The sequence below is a fragment of the Pelophylax lessonae genome (genome assembly GCF_965119305.1).
Source record: "Pelophylax lessonae genome assembly, chromosome: 3".
Taxonomy (NCBI): domain Eukaryota; kingdom Metazoa; phylum Chordata; class Amphibia; order Anura; family Ranidae; genus Pelophylax; species Pelophylax lessonae.
The window spans coordinates 273,067,440-273,086,840 of NC_138770.1; the positions used below are offsets into that span (position 1 = coordinate 273,067,440).

Consider the following 19,401-nt stretch of genomic DNA (forward strand, 5'->3'; position numbering starts at 1 on the left):
TAAGTATAAGCCTCCAAGCCAGATTCCTTGATATACTTTGTGAAGAATAGGCGCAATTTTTTCTTGAAGTGTCTTGTAGAATTTACCATAAATCCGTCTGGGCCAGGGGCTTTATTAGGAGCTAAGTTCTTAATTGCCAAACAAATTTCAGGCAGGGAAATAGGGGCATTAAGTGTATCTAATTGAGAGGGAGGCACTTTTGGGATGCAGGTTTCATCCAAAAACCTCCTAGCTATATTTTTGTCTATGGGATCAGGTGCATATAAAGAGGAATAGAACTGGAGCATTGTCTCATTGTCTTGGAATTGTCTTGGAATCGAATCACTCCAGAGGAGTCTCACAGAAACATAATATGCATAGGGCGGTGAGGTCCTTTACAGTCTTCCCAAAAGCTTGCCCAGTTTGTTTCCAAACCTGTGATAGGTCGCTTCGTTGAAAGCACTTTTGATTAGTTCAAGTTTTTCTGCCCAGGAGTCAAAGGCATGTTTAGCAGCTTGCCAGTCTGCCCTGTGTTTTGGTGTGTTTAACCACTTGCCGCAGGCTATTTACTGCGGCAGGGCGGCTCGGCTGCATCCAGTCACGTAGTACTACGTGACTGGAGTGCATGTGATTCTGGCGGCGCTAAGCTGAAACAGCATCTCTCTGTGCCTGTCACAGAAACCCCCCCTCCCCCACACACAGTCAGTAAGCACAGTAGGCATACATTTAACCCCTTTGATCACCCCAGTATTAACCCCTTCCCTGCCAGTGTAATTATTACAGTAACAGTGCATATTTTTAGCACTGATTACTGTAATAATGTCACTGGTCCCCCCAAAAGTGTCAAAAATGTCAGTCAGGGGTCCAATCTGTCTGTCGCAATGTCGCAGTCCCGCAAAAAATCACAGATCGCCGCCATTACTAGTAAATGAAAACAATAAAAATGACATAAATCTTTCCCGTAGTTAGTAGATGCAATAACTTTTGCGCAAACCAATCAAAATACACTTATTGCAATTTTTCTTACCAAAAATATGTAGCAGAAAACAAATTGGTCTAAAATGTTAAAACATTTTGATTTTTAATTTTTTTTTTTGAGAACGTCATATAACAGAATGTGAAAAATATTGTTTTTTTCAAAATTGTTGTTTTTTTTTTGTTTATAGCGCAAAAAATAAAAATCGCACAGGTGATCAAATACCACCAAAAGAAAGCTCTATTTGTGGGGAAAAAAGTCGTACATTTTGTTTGGGTACAGCATCGCACGACCCCGCAATTGTCCGTTAAAATAAAGCAGTGTCAAATTGCAAAATAGGGCCTGGTCAGGAAGGGGGCAAATCCTTCCCGTCTTAAAGTGGTTAAAGAGGAGAGGGAGCATTGGGCAAGCTGGAGGCAATTGCTCACTTCCTGATATTTGGTCAGGGCATGTTTTTTAAAGGAGAAGGTGTAAGAAATAAGCTTTGCACGCTTCCCAGAAAATATTAGAGTTAAGTCTAAGTGAGATGAGTTGGCAGAGAGAAATTCCTCCCAGGCAGCTTCCATAGAGGATTGGAAATCTGTGTTTTTATAGAGGAAAGATGGGAAGCTCCATAAACAAGGGTTGGGTTGGATGGCAGGGTCCATGAATGAGATGGAGATGGGGGCACGATCAGAGATAGCGTGATCAGAGATATTGTGAATTTCTGCTACTGAGACTAAAGGGATAGTGGTTTCTGTGTCAAATATGTAGTGTATTCTGATGCAGACTCTATGAAGTTGTGAATAGAATGTAAATTCCCTATCCACTGGGTGAAACAGCCTTCATAAGTCAGTGAGATGCAAGGAGTCCATCGTAGAAGCCAGATCAGTTTAATCAGGGACCTTTGAGGGTTTTCTGCATTGTTTTGGAGCAGACCTGTCATCTGTGAGGTGCATCACTGCATTGAAGTCACCTCCAACTATGTGGGGGATTTGGGGAAGCTTTAAGAGTCTAGATGACAGGTCTTTGTAAAATCTTTCCCCAGGATTGTTAGGAGCATATGAACAAGTAATCAGGAAATCCTTATGTCCTAGGCACAGATGAGCAGTAATATGCTTCCCCTGAGAATCTGTGTCTGTTGCTAGTACTTCACAAGGAAGGTGTTTACGAATCAAAATTAGTACCCCAGCTTTGCGACCTACGGAGTCAGACCCTAATACCGTGCCCATCCAAAATGTTTTCATGCGGTGAAAGTCTGAAAACGTGAGGTATGTTTCCTGTAATTATGCAATGTCTGTGTGTAGTCTCTTTTAAGATGACAAAGAATCTTGGATCTTTTGACAGGGGACCTAGTGCCCTTAACATTCCATGAAAGAATTCTCATGAAGGGATTTTGGGAACGTGAGAGACATACAATCTAAAATAGTCTTCAAAATAGGTGTGGGAGAGGACTAATGGGTTGCCAGGTGAGTGAAGTGTAGGAGGTAGATAAAGTCTGAGGTGTAAGTAGGTGAGCGGAAACATTAAGCATACAAATAGGAAAGCAATGGTAACTTATGGTAGGTTGAGAAATTAAAGTGGAAAAATAAACCCAAATACACAAATAATCGCTGGAATTCACTTTTTTCCGCATGGGGTCACTACATGAACCAGCTCCCAAGAACTCACCCAATCACGGAAAAATAGGTTATTGCCTGTTTGGGTAGAAATCTGCATCTACATGGAGATAACGGAAAAAAGCTGAGCCCAGGTGAGTAAATGCCAGTAGCCAGAGGCTGATTAATGCCAACAATAGCAGCTGAATATAAACATTGGAGAGAGTGAAAACGTGTCGTTTACCCCACCAGCCACAAGTAAGAGTAAGTGTCACGGAAACATTCAAATTCATCAGCTGATACTGGATTGAAGTCTGATGATCTTAGATGTTTCGGAGGGTCTTTTCTTGGGCTTCACTGGTCCAGAGGACGCAAAGTGGTTTGGGCTTTTGTAGTTGAGTTCAGGTGAGCATCTGGTTTGAGAGATCGAAGAAAAGATTCTGTTTTCGACGGGTCCTGGAAAGAGAGTTGTTCCCCATTGGGAGCTTTCAGCAGGAGTATGGTGAGAAATGCCAGTGTAAATTAAATTTGATGACTAAAGAACTCTGTGCATATCTGCTGGAAGGCTTTGCGCTTTTTGGCTACCTCTGCAGAATAGTCAGCAAATATCAGGATTTTTACCCCGTCAATTTGTAAGGGGCCAATTTGTCTACATTTTTGTAGGATTGCAGCCTTTTCTGCATAATTAAGATATTTGGTGATGATAGGATGGGGAGAGGTGCGCTCGGTTGTTGGGGGTCCCAGGAGATGCGTGCATTCAACAATGCAAGGAGATGTGAAACCCAGGGCTTCAGGTACGTGGGTGGTGCAGAATTCTAGTATAGCAGAAGTGTCAGAATGTTTACACTGCTCTGATAAGCAGTGTCTATTTATGCAAATAAGCAAGGATGTATAAGTAAGGAGATTCTCAACGTATTTCCATAAATCAACAAAAACTCAAGATCGTTTATTGGCACTAACCTGAAGATAAGAGGAATACAATTTTGTGCAAAAATATACATATTTATTAAATAAAATCAGTGCAGAATAATGTAAAGAATATAACTGGTAATAAACACAAAATGACGAACAAAATTCAATAATATGTGTCACACAGGTAATGTGAGAAATGCAATCAAAGGATATTATTACAGAATATCAAAGTAATCAAAACACATAACTTCTGGAATATGATTAATAGCTTCTCATGAGCTCACAAAATATGGAAACAAAATTTGACAGATTTGACACGTGACCTCTCTCAGCCAATAGATGTTCATAACTCAATGTTTAAAAATAATGCATGGACAAAAATTGTTGCACCATGCACCAAAACTTGCTAGAAGTCAAGATTGTTTTTAGTAAAATATTAGTTAATTTATTTTAGGAATACATCACAACTGCACTATTTACTATGGACTGAAATCAGCCTCAAGGGGATAGAATGCATATGTGTATACATTCCCAAGATTAAAAATATAGACCAGTCATACTGCAGTTAGAATGACCCAAATTCAAATCTTGATGCTATAAGGATGATAATGGTTCAGTCAGATGTATGTGGCAAGCAAATTGCCTATAGAAAATATAGAAATGTATACTTTACCAAAAACTTCTACGTGTCAGAATCTCATCTGAGCATCCTACTTCCTTCTTGATCTTCTCCAGTTCTTCTCTCTCCTTTTTTTTTCGTCTCTGACTTACAATAACTTTTATCCTATAGGAATGTGGGCGTGGATTTTGTTTTCCACATGAAAATACATCAGATAAGGGCCTCATCCTCTATATGGCCCTACCTTGCCATTATCAACAGGGGGCACTGTTTGTCTGTATAACAATTTGGGGAAAATTGTTTAATTCAACTATTTTCTCAAAGATAACCTACTGACCTAAGCCTTGGAGAAAAAGATAAATCCTAATATGTTATCTACTATCTCACTTCCTGTCAAGAATACAGACTCTCCCAAGATATATATTACCTGGATAGGGTCTGAACCACAGCAATTAACATTCCTTGAAAGTGAGGCAGCTTAAGCGGGATCCATATCCCATTCACTTCTTTACACATAAAAAAAACAATGGTAAGCTTATACCTACTATATCCATGGTAATACACATATAATTCAAGGAGTACCTCCCCCAATTTATAATGAATATCAGTTGAATATTATAACATTACATATATATAAAACGTTCCTAGAACGTATTCAATTAAGTAGGCCTATGTATATGCTTCATATAATACAATGACATAATAATGTTGTTGCTAATACAATTACTACAAATAATAATAATGTTTCCTCAAGCAGATTTTTTAATGAGCCCTAAAAAAAAAATGAAACATTCTGATCTCTTGTTCATTGTTGAAATCCAGACAATAATGACATCACTCTCATTATAACCCAGCCTGGCACCATGGCTGGTCCTTATCTTGGTGTGTTGTCTGGGCCCCTTTAATTTATTGGCTTGAGAAGGTCTTTGTTAAGACTCTAAGATTTTCTGTAAGAATCTTTACCCAAGGACAGTGAACTTACATTCACCTCATGACAAAATGGCTGCCAGGCTGCCCAATATAACAATATGTATAAAATAATATGTATGGGCCTTATATGATTCTTTGTAGCCCCAATAGTTATGACAGAAGCTTACAGAGATCCTGGAACTCCTATAAAGCGCAAATTATTGTGTGTAGCCCTGTTTTCCAAATCATCAGGCTTTTGGATGATGAACTGTTTTTTTTTTTTTCTTGTGCTAGCTCTGTGTCTTGAGCTTGGTACAACTCATCCTCCACGTTTGAGATCACCTGTTCAGCCTCATTTAGTCTGAATGAGTGTTCCCCCAGCTCCTTCCTAATTTGAGCCATGACTGCCTGTACTGCCTTTTCCACTGAGGCAACTATAGTTGGGGCTAAGATTGCAGCCACATCATCAGTGATATGCTCAGTATTAGTATCTGCAGATTGAGGAGAGGGAGAGGAGGGGGCAGCACTGACCTCCATGTCCTGGACCTCCGCCATGTTGGAGAGCGGGGCCATCACTGGTGCTTCTGTACTGCGCTGAGCGGGAAGCTGGTGGGTGCCACTCTTGTCCAGGAACCTGTCCATAAGAGACAGGGAGGAGATCTGTGTGTCAGGCTGCGAGGCTGGTCCAGGTGGCCTTGTATGTCAGTTTATCAGTGAGCGCAGCGTGAGCTGAGCTAGAGGTCAGCTACTCAATGCGGCACAGGAAACAGAAGTTCCTAAATATATTTTAATACTTGTGTTATTTCCTGATTAACCCACATTTTGAAATGTCATGCAAATATTGCTTGTAGATAGGAAGCAGAAGAAAAATAAGTCCCAGGAGAAAAGCAGCACTGAAATGCAAGAAGTTTTTTTTAAAAAAAGACAAGATAAGTGTTTTTATTTAAAAAAAAAATGCTAATTGTTTCTAATAAACAGTGCTTCAACAAGCTAAATGTCATTCAGTTTACATCCACTTTAAGTAACTGTTTCATTTGTTTCCTTCCTAGCTTTCTTTGTTAGAAGATATTGGGTTCGGAGGAGTTCTTATTTACCTTGACCCATGTGATCTACCAGAGGGGATAAATGCAAAAGACAAATCATTTATGGTATCCTTGAAATATGGTATAAACCAATTTGTCACTGAGTCTTCAAAAACAGGTAAGCTGTTTCTAAACTTAAAATGAATAATCCATCTCAGTCCTAATAGCATTAGTTTTCTGTTACCAGTCATTTTAATGTATACAGCATGTTACAGTTATTTCCCAGGCAAACATTATTTGATTCTGCTAAACAAAGTCCACTAATGAAGGTATGTTGGATAATACTAAATAAATGGTTGGCATAGTTAACAATATTTGTAAAGCTTAGTGTAGAACTCACCAGACATGAGAACCTTTGTCATGGATCGTGAGTCTACATATGTTTGCCAAAATAAAAACAAATACCTCAGAAAAAATATGCTATCAGCCAGCTGGGGATCCAACTTCCACCTGTCCTGTCAGATCATTATTGTCACAATTACCAGCCGCTGTTAGTACAAATCCAAGAAGATCTGAAAGCGGGGGATAAAGCATGCTTTTCCTGGTTTGGGAGAGCTGCAAATCAAAATTGAATGTTCTACCTTGTCTACTTTATACACTTCAAAATATCCCTATTTCTTTGCCCACCACCTATTTCTTTTCCCTGAAGACCATGATAACTGCTTTTCTTTATGTCAGAGGAAAACTCATGGACTAAGCTTTGCTCTTATGCTGCCTTCTAAACATAGGCGAGGTATTGGCTTTCCAGACATTAGAAAGTACTAGTGGACCTGTCATCTAATGAGAATTATGGACTAAACCCTGCACCAGTCTTTGAAAGATTGGATATTTGTGAAAGTGAGAATTATCAACATTCCCACTGGACAATGCCTTTTTTGTCATTGTTGACACACTGTCTCTCCAAGCTCTGACAACTCATTTGCTTATTGGTAATACCCTTAGCATTTTCCCATTTACATGTGATGCCTCTTCCATCTCTTCTCTCAAAGGTCCACTCTTGCAGCTTTGGTACAATCTGGAATTCCCCTCGCTAAGTGGGAAATTTCTGTAAGAATATTGGCCTAAACCTAATTGGCTTGCAGGTCATTTCTTTAATAGGGACCACTTCTCGGATCGTATGGCATTACCATCTCAATCACCTACTCAGCCTACATTTTTAAGTCAGGTACTTTTTGAATGTCTCCTTGGTCAGATCTTTATATGTTAGGAACCTTACTCTCGTCAAATCAGTATGTTTGTCGGGTGCCCCCCCCCCCAAAAAAAAAAAAAAACAATGATTTCTTTTAACTGTCTTAATTTATTTAGAAATTTGTCTTCATATAGGAATGCAGCGAGCCTAAAGTGGGAACGATGGTATTGTACGCCATCCGCAAAACATTCAGTTCTATCCTGAAGCAACTGACAAATGCTGGTAATGCGGATGTGGGAACCCTGATTTACATTTGGTGGCAGTGCCCCTCTTTGTGTCCTTAGTGGGGGGAAGTTCGCCACATACTGTAACTTTGTCCATTTCTGCTTGCTCCTTGGACTGGGCTCCTCCTGCCCAGTACTTGCTACATCACCAGTTTGTCTAAGTGTCAATATTTTAAATCTCTAATGATGCAGATGATGGGCACCAGCAAGGATGTGTGTCCCTCTTTGCTGGAGAAAAACACAACCACCAATGATTTAGTTATAGTTTAGTTTATATTAACAAAATTGCAGATATGGAGGAATGGATACATACTCAAGATAGGGTTACCCACTACATTAAGACCTGGGTATGTTGGTTACAGTATAGATCCACAGCTGAATATGCTAATCTGCAACATGATGTTTTAATACTTTTTAATGCTCTTGTGTTAAATCACTTTTGGATGCTCCCTTGCTCAGATTTTTATGCTTTCTTACTGTCCCCATGATATGCCTCCCCATACCGTTTTTTCTTTATTCTTTCTTCTCATTCTTCTTGTTCCCCATTCCTTCCTTCTTTTACTAATACTCAAAGAAATATGAAACCCAGGAGAGACTTGTCTCCTTCTCTCATTTGTGGAGGTACCTTTTGCAAAAAGAGACTCACCGGTTGAAGAAGTGACTGTGCTTTATTATTTTGACTACATTCCTGTGATAAATGTACTCTCTGTTATGTTTATTTTGTCTCACATTATATTTTGGTCACTATGCTTGTTTTTGCCTTGTATGCCTTGAAAAAAAAATCCTGAAAAAAAAAAATAATAATACCCTATGAGTTTTTCATGTTTTTACCTTCTGAGGAACAATTTAAAGAACTAATTTAAAATACCTAACAACTAGACCACTTATTCATTAGTGTTTTAGATGACAAAAGGCTGTGTTTGAGCATTGTATAAAGCTTACTAAACTGTTTGTTTCTGTATTTTAGTTTTAGACAATTTGAGAAAAATGTGTAAATGTACAGATAAAATTGCTTAAATTAGAATGTAAGACAGGTAGGCAAGCAGACAACCATTTTCTAATTCTTTTACTGTGCTACTTAAAGACAAAAAATGATGTTAGAATCATGTTGATACTATAAAAGACCAGACACTGTGTTAACATTTATTTCTGCAAGGGCTTACCTATATCTAAGTATCAATTTTGGCATGACCATTAATAAAATATTAATGTAATGCAACTTGATTGTATCAAGATTTTCCTGATTTTTTAATAAAATCAACTAAAGCCGCAGGAAAACCTAAAGCCAGCTGAGAATGGAAGAAATTTTGAAGCCATTCATGTCTGTCAGACAAGGGTGTTAGATATTCACAGCATGAAGTACCTTGACAGCTCAGTGGGAAAATAATTGTACATTTTTTCAATATCTTACTATATCTGACCTGGTATTCTGTGAAGTGTCCTGGGAGTTCTTGAAGTAAATACAAGATTGTTGTTGTGCCCTTGCTTAGCTTTGCATTGTATCAGACATGTACCTGTTCATTTTTTTATTTTTGCATTAATGGCTGCAAAAATAATAATACTGTTTATATAATATTGTCATATCAAGGTTAACTGAATATAAAGTTACAAAGAGATGGAAGTTGCTGTATACAGGTGTGTACAAAAATTGCTATTTTAGTTTTGGGAGGGTGGAGAGTAGGGAAGGATATCAATCTTGCTTCCTTTATCTTTAAGGTGGCTTACAATAATGATTGACAGTTCATATAATAATAATGTAGGCTAGAATATGGAAGGGAAGCTATTAAAAACTTGGGTTGATTTTTTAAAAGAGAAAACATTTTATAAATCATGAGGATTTATATCTGTGTTTATACTAGCTTTAAAAAAAATCTTTGTTCTCTATGTAAACTTTTACTACAGTATGAACCTATCACAAAAGATTAAGGCTGGCCATACACTATACAATTTTCTTATTCAATTTCCTTTAGATTTACCTTTAACTATGTAGTGCAAGGGCCTGCCTGATTGCATACAAATTGAAAGTGTTTAGGTTTGACCCTATATTACATGGTTTTGGTAAATCTAAAGGAAAGTTGAACAAGAAAATTGTATAGTGTATGGCCAGCCTAACAGAGCACTATAGGTTTTCTAAGCAAATATTATTGCAGAATATGTTGGCTGTTAAGCTCTCCCTCTCTGTCTGAACCTTTAGAGAGCCATTTGAACTAGCACACAGGACTGCTCTGTTTAGGGGGGAAATTGTAGGAATTGAGGACTAAGATCGGGATGTATTTTCATCATTCTGTGGAATAAATGGACTATTGGACAGGGATATTGGACTACAATGATTGCTATCTTTTGGATTCCTATTAGAAACCATGGACAGAACAGGTGTGTCAGAGTCAGAAGAGGCCTACAGAAGTCTTGGCTGACTCTTCCTTTGTAGAGCGGAGAAGGGATGAAAACAAGTAGTCACTACTCTGATGCATCTATTTTCGTGTATACATTTTAACTTGAGTTACTGTTCTAATGTAAACAACGGGATATTTTTTCAGCATTGCATGGAAAACAAGGAGTTTGATGCTTGACCTGGTAGTTAAAAGGAGAATACCATAGATCCCCTTCGGACTAAAACCACCTGCGAAATGTCTGCCATGGCTTAACTGGAGCTCTAATGGGGAGTCAGAATGGTGGCTTATAAAATGTCAGTACTCCCCCAATTCTTTACCTGTTTCGGGCCCTCCCAATCCGCTTCCCCAATACGTGTCTGAAGGCCCTAACGGCTGACATGCATAAATTTGTATGGTACGGTGGGAATGCTAGGGTGGCTACTGCCACCTTGGCATTGCCTAAGCATATTGATGGTGCAAAGTTTCCGGACCTTGGCAATTACTACTGGGCCACACACCTTGAACAAATCAGAGGCTGGTTTTGGGGTGAGGAAGCTCCTCTGTGGTCAATCATTGAAAGATCTCTAATACCAACTGGGGACCCCTGCCTGCTTTTTCTGGGTGACCTCTGGCTCCCCTGGAACGTTTATAAGCTTCCCCCCATGGCTCAGATTTCCTTGATCACCTGGAGGAGGCTGGGGGTTGCACGGGAGGGGCAGGCAGTGGTGAGCTTCGCCCCAGAGGCTTCACTATCGCTGACTTTACTGGAATCACACATCACCTCCTTTAGAGTGTCTTCACTCTTCCCTTTCAGAGTGACAAACATTTCCCACTTCTACTCTGGGGGTGCTCTACGCCGCTCAGATGAGATGATGTCCTCCTTTCAATTACCCTCCCATTTATACTTTAAAATTCTGCAAATTTGGTCATTTTAAAAAAAAACACCCCTTCAAACAACCCCAAGTGCCTCTCAAAGTCTGGCAATTCTATCACTCAGTGGGTGAGACGACTAAGGGTATCTCCTTATTTTACGACCTTCTTCTGCCTACGAGCGGTTCCCTAAACCCCCCCCCCCCCCAATGATAAGATGGGAATCCGATCTAAAACTTACGTTTGACCCTACTCAGTGGTATATTGCCTCTCGTTCCACATATAAATACTCTCCCTGCACGTCCCATTGGGAAATGATGCAAAAAAATTCTCAATCGTTGGTATTACACAGACTACCGGTTATCTAAGACCTTCCCCGTGCATTCCTCAACTTGCTGGAGAAACTGTGGTCAAACGGGTTCTCTGGGACTGTCCCTCACTTTTTGGCACAAAGTATTCCAATGTATTTCCTCTTGCATGGGTATATTAACCCCTCCTAAGAAAGAGCTAGCCATACTGAGCTTGGGCATAGACAGCTTTCCATCTGAACTTAGACCAGTAGTTGCCCACATCTTTCTTGCTTCCAGAACCCTCATTCTTCGCAAGTGGAAGACAATTGAAGCCCCAAACCTCTCTGATGTCAAACTAATTGTTAATGCAAACTACAAGATTGAGAAATCTCTAGCGTTCAACTCCTTGACATACAATAAATTCTGCCTCTCTTGGAAGCACTGGCCATACCTAGACTGAAAATTTTTCCCATTGTGTCTTATCCTATATAACAGATAAACCGCCCTCCTTTAGGGGGGACCCTCCCTCCCAGGGCACATTATGTTCCCATTGGGGTCCCGGGGAGCCAGGTTTCTCCCTCCCATGACTCTACTCCCTAGATCCGCCATGCTGTTACTACTCTTACCTCACCATGACATTCTAGGAAAGTATTAACAGACTTGCTACCTTTCCCCTCATTTGACGGCATGTTGCAAATTGTTTTTGATTGTTGTTACGTTTCTGTTGGTTCTTACAATACTTTGCACTTGATACGTGCTCTTTATACTCAACTGTTGACGTTGATTGTTCTGTTCCTTATAACCCAATAAAAAATATTATTAAAAAAAAAGGAGAATACCAAAAATGCATATGCAATATTTCAGATATACTACTTCAGAGTGGATGACAACATTTTTTATACACAGTATTATATTTTTTAATCTTGACAAGGGTTGAGCGAACCCGGACTGTATTGTTCGGGATCGTACTGGACTTTTGGGTATTCGGTACCCGGACACGGACCCGAACATTTCACTCTATGCTCGGGTACTGTCCGTTGATCGGTAATGTTATTTGATGTTTTGGCGCGGTTTTAATGGCGCGGTTTCAACAGGTGCAAGGCAGCCAATCAGCAAGCGTTCAACTAGTGGGCCCTTAGAAGCCATCACAGCCATGCCTACTAATGGCATGGCTGTGATTGACCAGTGCAGCATGTGACCCAGAGTCTATATAAGCTGGAGTCACATAGCGCCGCACGTCACTCTGCTATAACTATACTAGGGAGAGGTTCCTGATGCTACTGAGGGAGAGATAGGGAGATTATTGTAGGGCCAGGCTGGAAATTGCTTTGAGGGAAAGCATAGGAAGAATCTTCTTTAATCAGACAGCGATCTACATTGAGTTGATTGTGTGCAGGTGCAGTGCACAATCTTTTTGCCGGAGGGAGAGATAGAAGATTATTGTAGGGTCAGGCTGGAGATTGCTTTGAGGGAAAGAATAGGAAGAATCTTCTTTAATCAGACAGCGATCTACATTGATTGTATTGTGTGGGGGTGCAGTGCACGATCTTTATGCCCTGACCTGAGCCCAGTGAGGTGGAGAAAGGAGGAAAAAAAAACTTTTATCAGTCTGTTAGGTGTGCGGCGTGCGGTGCTGCAAATTTAATGCAAGCTCAGTGCATATGTGTCTGCTTAATCTGCATTTAAAAAAGAAAAAAATGTTTTCCTTCATATTTTACTTTGACATACAGTGTTTAGACAGACACTGCTTTTCTAACCTGCTCTTCAAAAAAAACCAATGTAAGGGGAAAATAATTATTTTTCAGTATTTAGGGGAAAAAAAATATTTTTCAGTTTTTCATTCAAATATTTCAATTATTCAATAGTGGAATAGAACAACAACAGTATCCAACCTGTTAGGCATGCGGTGTGTAGCGGCCATTTCATGCAAGCTGAGTGCATATGTGTCTGCTTAATCTGCATTTAAAAAATAAAAAAACTTTTTTAACTGTGACTTACAGCGTTTAGACACTGCTATTCAAAAAGCACCAAATAAAGGGTCAATTATTTTTCAGTATTTCATTCATACGTTACAGTGCGATACACCCATTGCATATAGTTGTTGTATTCCGCTTTGTAATAAAAACCCATTTAGGGGGAAAAAAAGTTAATTGCGGCCTAGTCTGCATATGGTACAGTGAGATACACCCGTTGCATACTGTTGTATTCCGCTTTGCAATAAAAGCCCATTTTGGGGAAAAAAATAAATTGCAGCCTAGTTTGCATATGGTACAGTGAAATACAACCATTGCATACTGTTGTATTCCGCTTTGCAATAAAAACCCATTTAGGGGATAAAAAGTTAATTGCGGCCTAGTCTGCATATGTTACAATGAGATACACCCATTGCATACTGTTGTATTCTGCTTTGCAATAAAAACCCATTTAGGGGGAAAAAAGTTAATTGCGGCCTAGTCTGCATATGGTACAGTGAGATACACCCATTGCAAACTGTTGTATTCCGCTTTGCAATAAAAACCCATTTAGGGAATAAAAAGTTTATTGCGGCCTAGTCTGCATATGTTACTGAGAGATACACCCGTTGGATATTGTTGTTCTATTCCGCTATTCAATAAACACCCATTTAGGGTAAAAATATTAAATTGCGGCCTAGTCTGTATCTGTACGTGTGAGATACACCCGTTGTATATTGTTGTTCTATTCCGCTATTCAATAAACACCCATTTAGGGAAAAAAATTAAATTGCGGCCTAGTCTGCATCTGTACGTGTGAGATACACCCTTTTAGATACTGTTGTTCTATTCTGCTATTCAATAAACACCCATGTAGGGGAAAGTAAGATATTAAATTGCGGCTTAGTCTGTATCTGTATGTGTGAGATACACCCTTTATATACTGTTGTTCTATTCCGCTATTCAATAAACACCCATATAGGGAAAAAATATTAAATTGCGGCCTAGTCTGCATATGTTACTGTGAGATCCACCCTTTGGATACTGTTGTTCTATTCCGCTATTCAATAAACACCCATTTAGGGTAAAAATATTAAATTGCGGCCTAGTCTGTATCTGTACATGTGAGATACACCCTTTTAGATACTGTTGTTCTATTCTGCTATTCAATAAACACCCATGTAGGGGAAAGAAAGATATTAAATTGCGGCTTAGTGTGTATCTGTATGTGTGAGATACACCCTTTGTATACTGTTGTTCTATTCCGCTATTCAATAAACACCCATGTAGGGAAAAAATATTAAATTGCGGCCTAGTCTGCATATGTTACTGTGAGATCCACCCTTTGGATACTGTTGTTCTATTCCGCTATTGAATAAACACCCATTTAGGGTAAAAATATTAAATTGCAGCCTAGTCTGTATCTGTACGTGTGAGATACACCCGTTGTATATTGTTGTTCTATTCCGCTATTCAATAAACACCCATTTAGGGAAAAAAATTAAATTGCGGCCTAGTCTGCATCTGTACGTGTGAGATACACCCTTTTAGATACTGTTGTTCTATTCTGCTATTCAATAAACACCCATGTAGGGGAAAGAAAGATATTAAATTGCGGCTTAGTCTGTATCTGTATGTGTGAGATACACTCTTTGTATACTGTTGTTCTATTCCGCTATTCAATAAACACCCATATAGGGAAAAAATATTAAATTGCGGCCTAGTCTGCATATGTTACTGTGAGATACACCCTTTGGATACTGTTGTTCTATTCTGCTATTCAATAAACACCCATTTAGGGGACAGAAAGATAAATTGCGGCTTAGTCTGTATCTGTACGTGTAAGATACACCCTTTGGATGCTGTTGTTCTATTCTGCTATTCAATAAACACCCATTTAGGGGACAGAAAGATATTAAATTGCGACTTAGTCTGTATCCGTACGTGTGAGATACACCTTTTGTATACTTTTGTTCTATTCCGCTAGTCAATAAGCACCCATATAGGGAAAAAATATTGAATTGCGGCCTAGTCTGCATATTTTACTGTGAGATGCACCCTTTGGATACTGTTGTTCTATTCTGCTATTCAAAAAACACCCATTTAGGGGACAGAAAGATATTAAAGTGCGGCTTAGTCTGTAGCTGTACGTGTGAGATACACCCTTTGGATTCTGTTGTTCTATTCTGCTATTCAAAAAACACCCATTTAGGGGGAAATTAATAATTTTGCAGCGTTTGCTGATTATGTTACTGTGAGCTACACCCTTTAAATGTGTTTGGTGCATCTCCTTTCATGAGCAAGGATTGCAGGGCGCTTTATTTTGCCTCCTGTTGCCAACTCTTCCTACTCCGCTTCTTCATCCTGATCCTCTACTGCCTCCGAATCCGGAGCAGTGATCATTTCCAAGGTTTTTAGGGCAGTCATTCACAAGTGGCTCCGAGTTTGGGTTCCTGCACCCACAAACACCAGGTACACAATTGTCCAGCAAGGGCACAGTTCTGGAGTTCTGGACGAGGTGGAGGATGAATAGGAGGAGGAGATGGAGGAGGAGGAACCATGTTCACAGCAGGGTGGCACCCAGATAACTGATAACAGATACTACACTTGATCTTAGCCAAAAGGTTGAGAAGCAATGCTGGTGGCATTCCCACCTGACAGCGGTGGCACAGTGGAAGCACAAGGCGAAGACAGAGGAGGAGGAGGAGGTTGCCAGGGCACCGCCAGCACCTCATAAGGCAGGGTTAGCATGTATGAAATGTGGAAAAGCTTTGTCTTCACGCCACAACAACCAGGACCACCAGATGTTTTTCTTTTTTTTTTAAGCCCGTGGTGCACACCAAAAAAGTGAAACACAAAAAAATAAAGTGCACAGGGTGTACACATGGTCCTTGCCCCTGATCCCCCGGGGCGCAAGGCTCCTGACAGGGACTGGGGTACTTACACTGGCTAACCTGTTTGAAGCCAGGCAGCCCCGTTCTTTAGGAGGTCTGCTGAAACAGACCACCCCAAGTACTAGGTGGGGCTCTCCCAAAGAGAGACCCCATGAGAGAGGGCAAACCAAGCAAGAAGGCCATATCCACCCCCTCCCAAGACTTTCAGGGACAGGCCCAAGGACCTACACCCTATTAATCACGCTGTGCAAAATAAAGTGTACCGCCACAATAAAAAACACAAAACATGAGACACACAACACATAAAAGTGGGGAAAGGGATAGTGGAGAAGTGCAAGGTTAGTGCCACGTTGCAATACTATGGCAGGCCCTTCGGCCAGGAATAAAAAATTCCTCTGGTCCAGACTCCTGACCAAAAGGCCCGGCCCCAGAGGCAGGTATGGAAAAACGTGTGTAGGAAGTGCAGTGTCCTTGGTGCCATACTCATAGTGTTGCCATCCACCGTGAATTATGACACCCCTGGACTGCCACTCCAGGGGCACATACACCACAGGCTTTTCAGAATCCCAGTCCCTGGCAAGACCAGTGCAGCCCCATCCCTACGAGAAGGTCTCAGAACTAAGACCGCTTTAGGAGAGCCTGGCCCACAACCAGGGACACATACCTTTTCCAAGGCCAGACTCAACCCAGAAGGGGGAAAAAAGCCCCCCCGCCGCCATCACTGTTTCTTACCATATACCATATACAGATCCTTACCGTTCCTTACTTACTATACACGTACTGAATGATGGGTCTGCCCCCTTCAACTTCTGGGTCAACAAATTTGGCACATGGCCTGAGCTTGCCCTTTATGCCTTGGAGGTGCTGGCTGCCCTGCAGCCAGTGTATTACATGAACGTGTATTTAGCACGGCTGGGGGCGTTATCACAGACAAGCGCAGCCGCCTGTCCAGAGCCAATGTGGACAAGCTCAAGTTCATTAAAATAAACCAGGCATTGGTCCCACAGGACTTGTCCGTACCTTGTGCAGAATAGACATGTATACCGGCCATACCCAGCCATTGTTGTATTTTTGATCTTTCTCACTCTTTTGGGGTGTACCCTAATTTAAAAAGAAATAAAATTAAAAACAAAAACCAGTGTTGGCTACCTTGTCCTCCTCCACCGCCGCTTCCACTTACACCACCACATCCACTGCCACATCCACCGCCACCTCAACCTCCTACTCCATATGGGCCTCATCCTCCTCCTCCACCACCGCCACCGCTTCCACCTACACCGCCAAATCCTCCGCCACCTCAACCTCCTACTCCATATGGGCCTCGTCCTCCTCCTACATCATTCAAGATGATTATTCTTTATTTTTCAGTTTTTTATGTTATTTTAAGTTATTTCCCTATCCACATTTGTTTGCAGAGCACTTGCCATGCTCATAAGATGATTTCGATGCCATTTGCAGCCCTCTAGCCTTTTCCATGTTTCTTTTAGAGCCATTTTAGTGCTCAAAAGTTCGGGTCTCCATTGACTTCAATGGGGTTTGGGATCGGGGTAAAGTTCGGGTTAAGTCCAGGTCACGAACCCAGACTTTTTTTTCAAGTTCGGCCGGACCCGCCAAACCTGGACATCCAGGTGTTCGCTCAACTCTAATCTTGACCTTAAACAAATAAAAGAACATTTATGCAACACCATTATACATCAAGAACAATGAAAACAGACATCACAAGTCTGAAACATTTTCCTATCCTGTAATCGATGTTCCTTTGGGAAATATGGTAATTTAATAATGTCTTACATTGTAAGTTGTTTGGGTACAGAAGAAAAGCATTCTTTCAGTTTTTTAGTTTTTTTTGTTATTATTATTTTCTTTATAAAAAATAATAATAAAAACATTTATTTCAGCCTACTGATATTGCTCTTTGTCAAAATAGAAGGTCTCTGAATGGTCAGATAGCAGCTGCTGTACTTCCAAAAGATCTTACCACTTTACGACCGCCCACCGCAGTTACACTGTGGCAGGCAGCCGCTTATGCGCAAACCGCCGTAGGTAAATGTCGGTCGCACACAGGGAGCAAGCGCGCGCCGCAGGTGGCGCATTCTCGCCCTGCTTATCAGCGGGGAAGCCAATGCTCGGGGCAGGTGGCTCTGATTGCCGCCTGTCACCCACAATCGTTCCCTGCTGAGAGAGAAGATCGAGCAGCTGTTGTAAACACAGCTGACCATTCTTCCCCCTGGAATGATCATAGAGCCCCTGTGATCCTTCTATATAGGATCGCAGGTCTCTATGGTAATTTCACAAGCCATGCACCCCCCCACAGTAAGAATCACTCCCCTAGGCTCACATTTAACCTTTTTGATCACCCACAATGTTAACCCCTTCCCTGCCAGTGTCATTATTACAGTAACAGTGCATATTTTTTCCACTGATTACTGTAGTAATGTCATGGGTCCCCCCAAAAGTGTCAAAAATGTCAGTCAGGGGGTCCGATCTGTCCGCTGAAAAATGTGGCAGTCCCGCAAAAAATCGCAGATCGCCACCATTACTAGTAAAAAAAAACAATAAAAATGACATAAATCTTTCCCGTAGTTAGTAGACACGATAACGTTTGCGCAAACCAATTAAAATACGTTTTTTTTACCAAAAATATGTAGCAGAAAACAAATTGGCCTGCAATGTTAAAAAAATTTGATTTTTAATTTTTTTTTTTTTTGGGAATGTTATATAGCAGAATGTGAAAAATATTGTTTTTTTTTTTTTTTCAGAATTGTCGCAATTTTTGTTTATAGCGCAAAAAAATAAAAATTGCACAGGTGATCAAATACCACCAAAAGAAAGCTCTATTTGTGAGGAAAAAAAAGGACATCAATTTTATTTAGGTACAGTTTCGCACGACCGCGCAATTGTCCGTTAAAGTAAAGCCGAATCACAAAATATGGCCTGGTCATTAAGGGGGCAAATCCTTCCGGTCCAGAAGTGGTTAATAAGTCACTAAATTGACACTCCCCTTCCATCTCTACTAGCAAAAATGATTACATCTGATTACTTTGTTTTTGACTGCTAAAAAGCAAGTATAGATAATAAAGATTACATACAATTCAGAAAAAGGTAAATAAACACCAGTTCATACATTTCCAATCTTTTGAAAGATGACATTGATCTAAAAACATTTTAGTTTATCTTTATTTTACATTTTTAATTTAATTTCTAATCATGTTCATGTTATTATTACTCTTTTGAATCGTTTATATTGGAGTTTTAGTGAAATACAGAAATATACTGTCAGTAATCATGTTCACAAGAGGTACATGCAGGAACCTCTGTATTAACCACTTGCCGATTGCTCACAGTAATCCTACTGCGGCAGTGCGGCTACCCTAGGTCCATCGACGTAGACCTACGTCGCTGGACTCCTAGTGATTTTGGCGTCGCGCTCCCACTGTGTTTAGACACAGCGGGAGACGGGCCGGAGGAGGAGAGACGGCGATTGCGGCCTCCCTTCCCTTATCATCGGGGAAAGTGTGAGAAGACCCGCCTGCTTATGTAAACAAAGCAGGCAGAT

General features: G+C 40.5%; 1 protein-coding gene across 1 annotated transcript in view; it reads left to right on the forward strand.

Annotated features, from left to right (window-relative positions):
• The window catches only part of NAALADL2 (N-acetylated alpha-linked acidic dipeptidase like 2), a 1,571,070-nt gene that overhangs the window by 759,838 nt on the left and 791,831 nt on the right, over positions 1–19,401 (forward strand). The window contains exon 5 of the mRNA XM_082249039.1: positions 6,022–6,172. Within this exon, the coding sequence (XP_082105165.1) occupies positions 6,022–6,172 (151 nt within the window). The remainder of the gene's footprint in view (positions 1–6,021; positions 6,173–19,401) is intronic.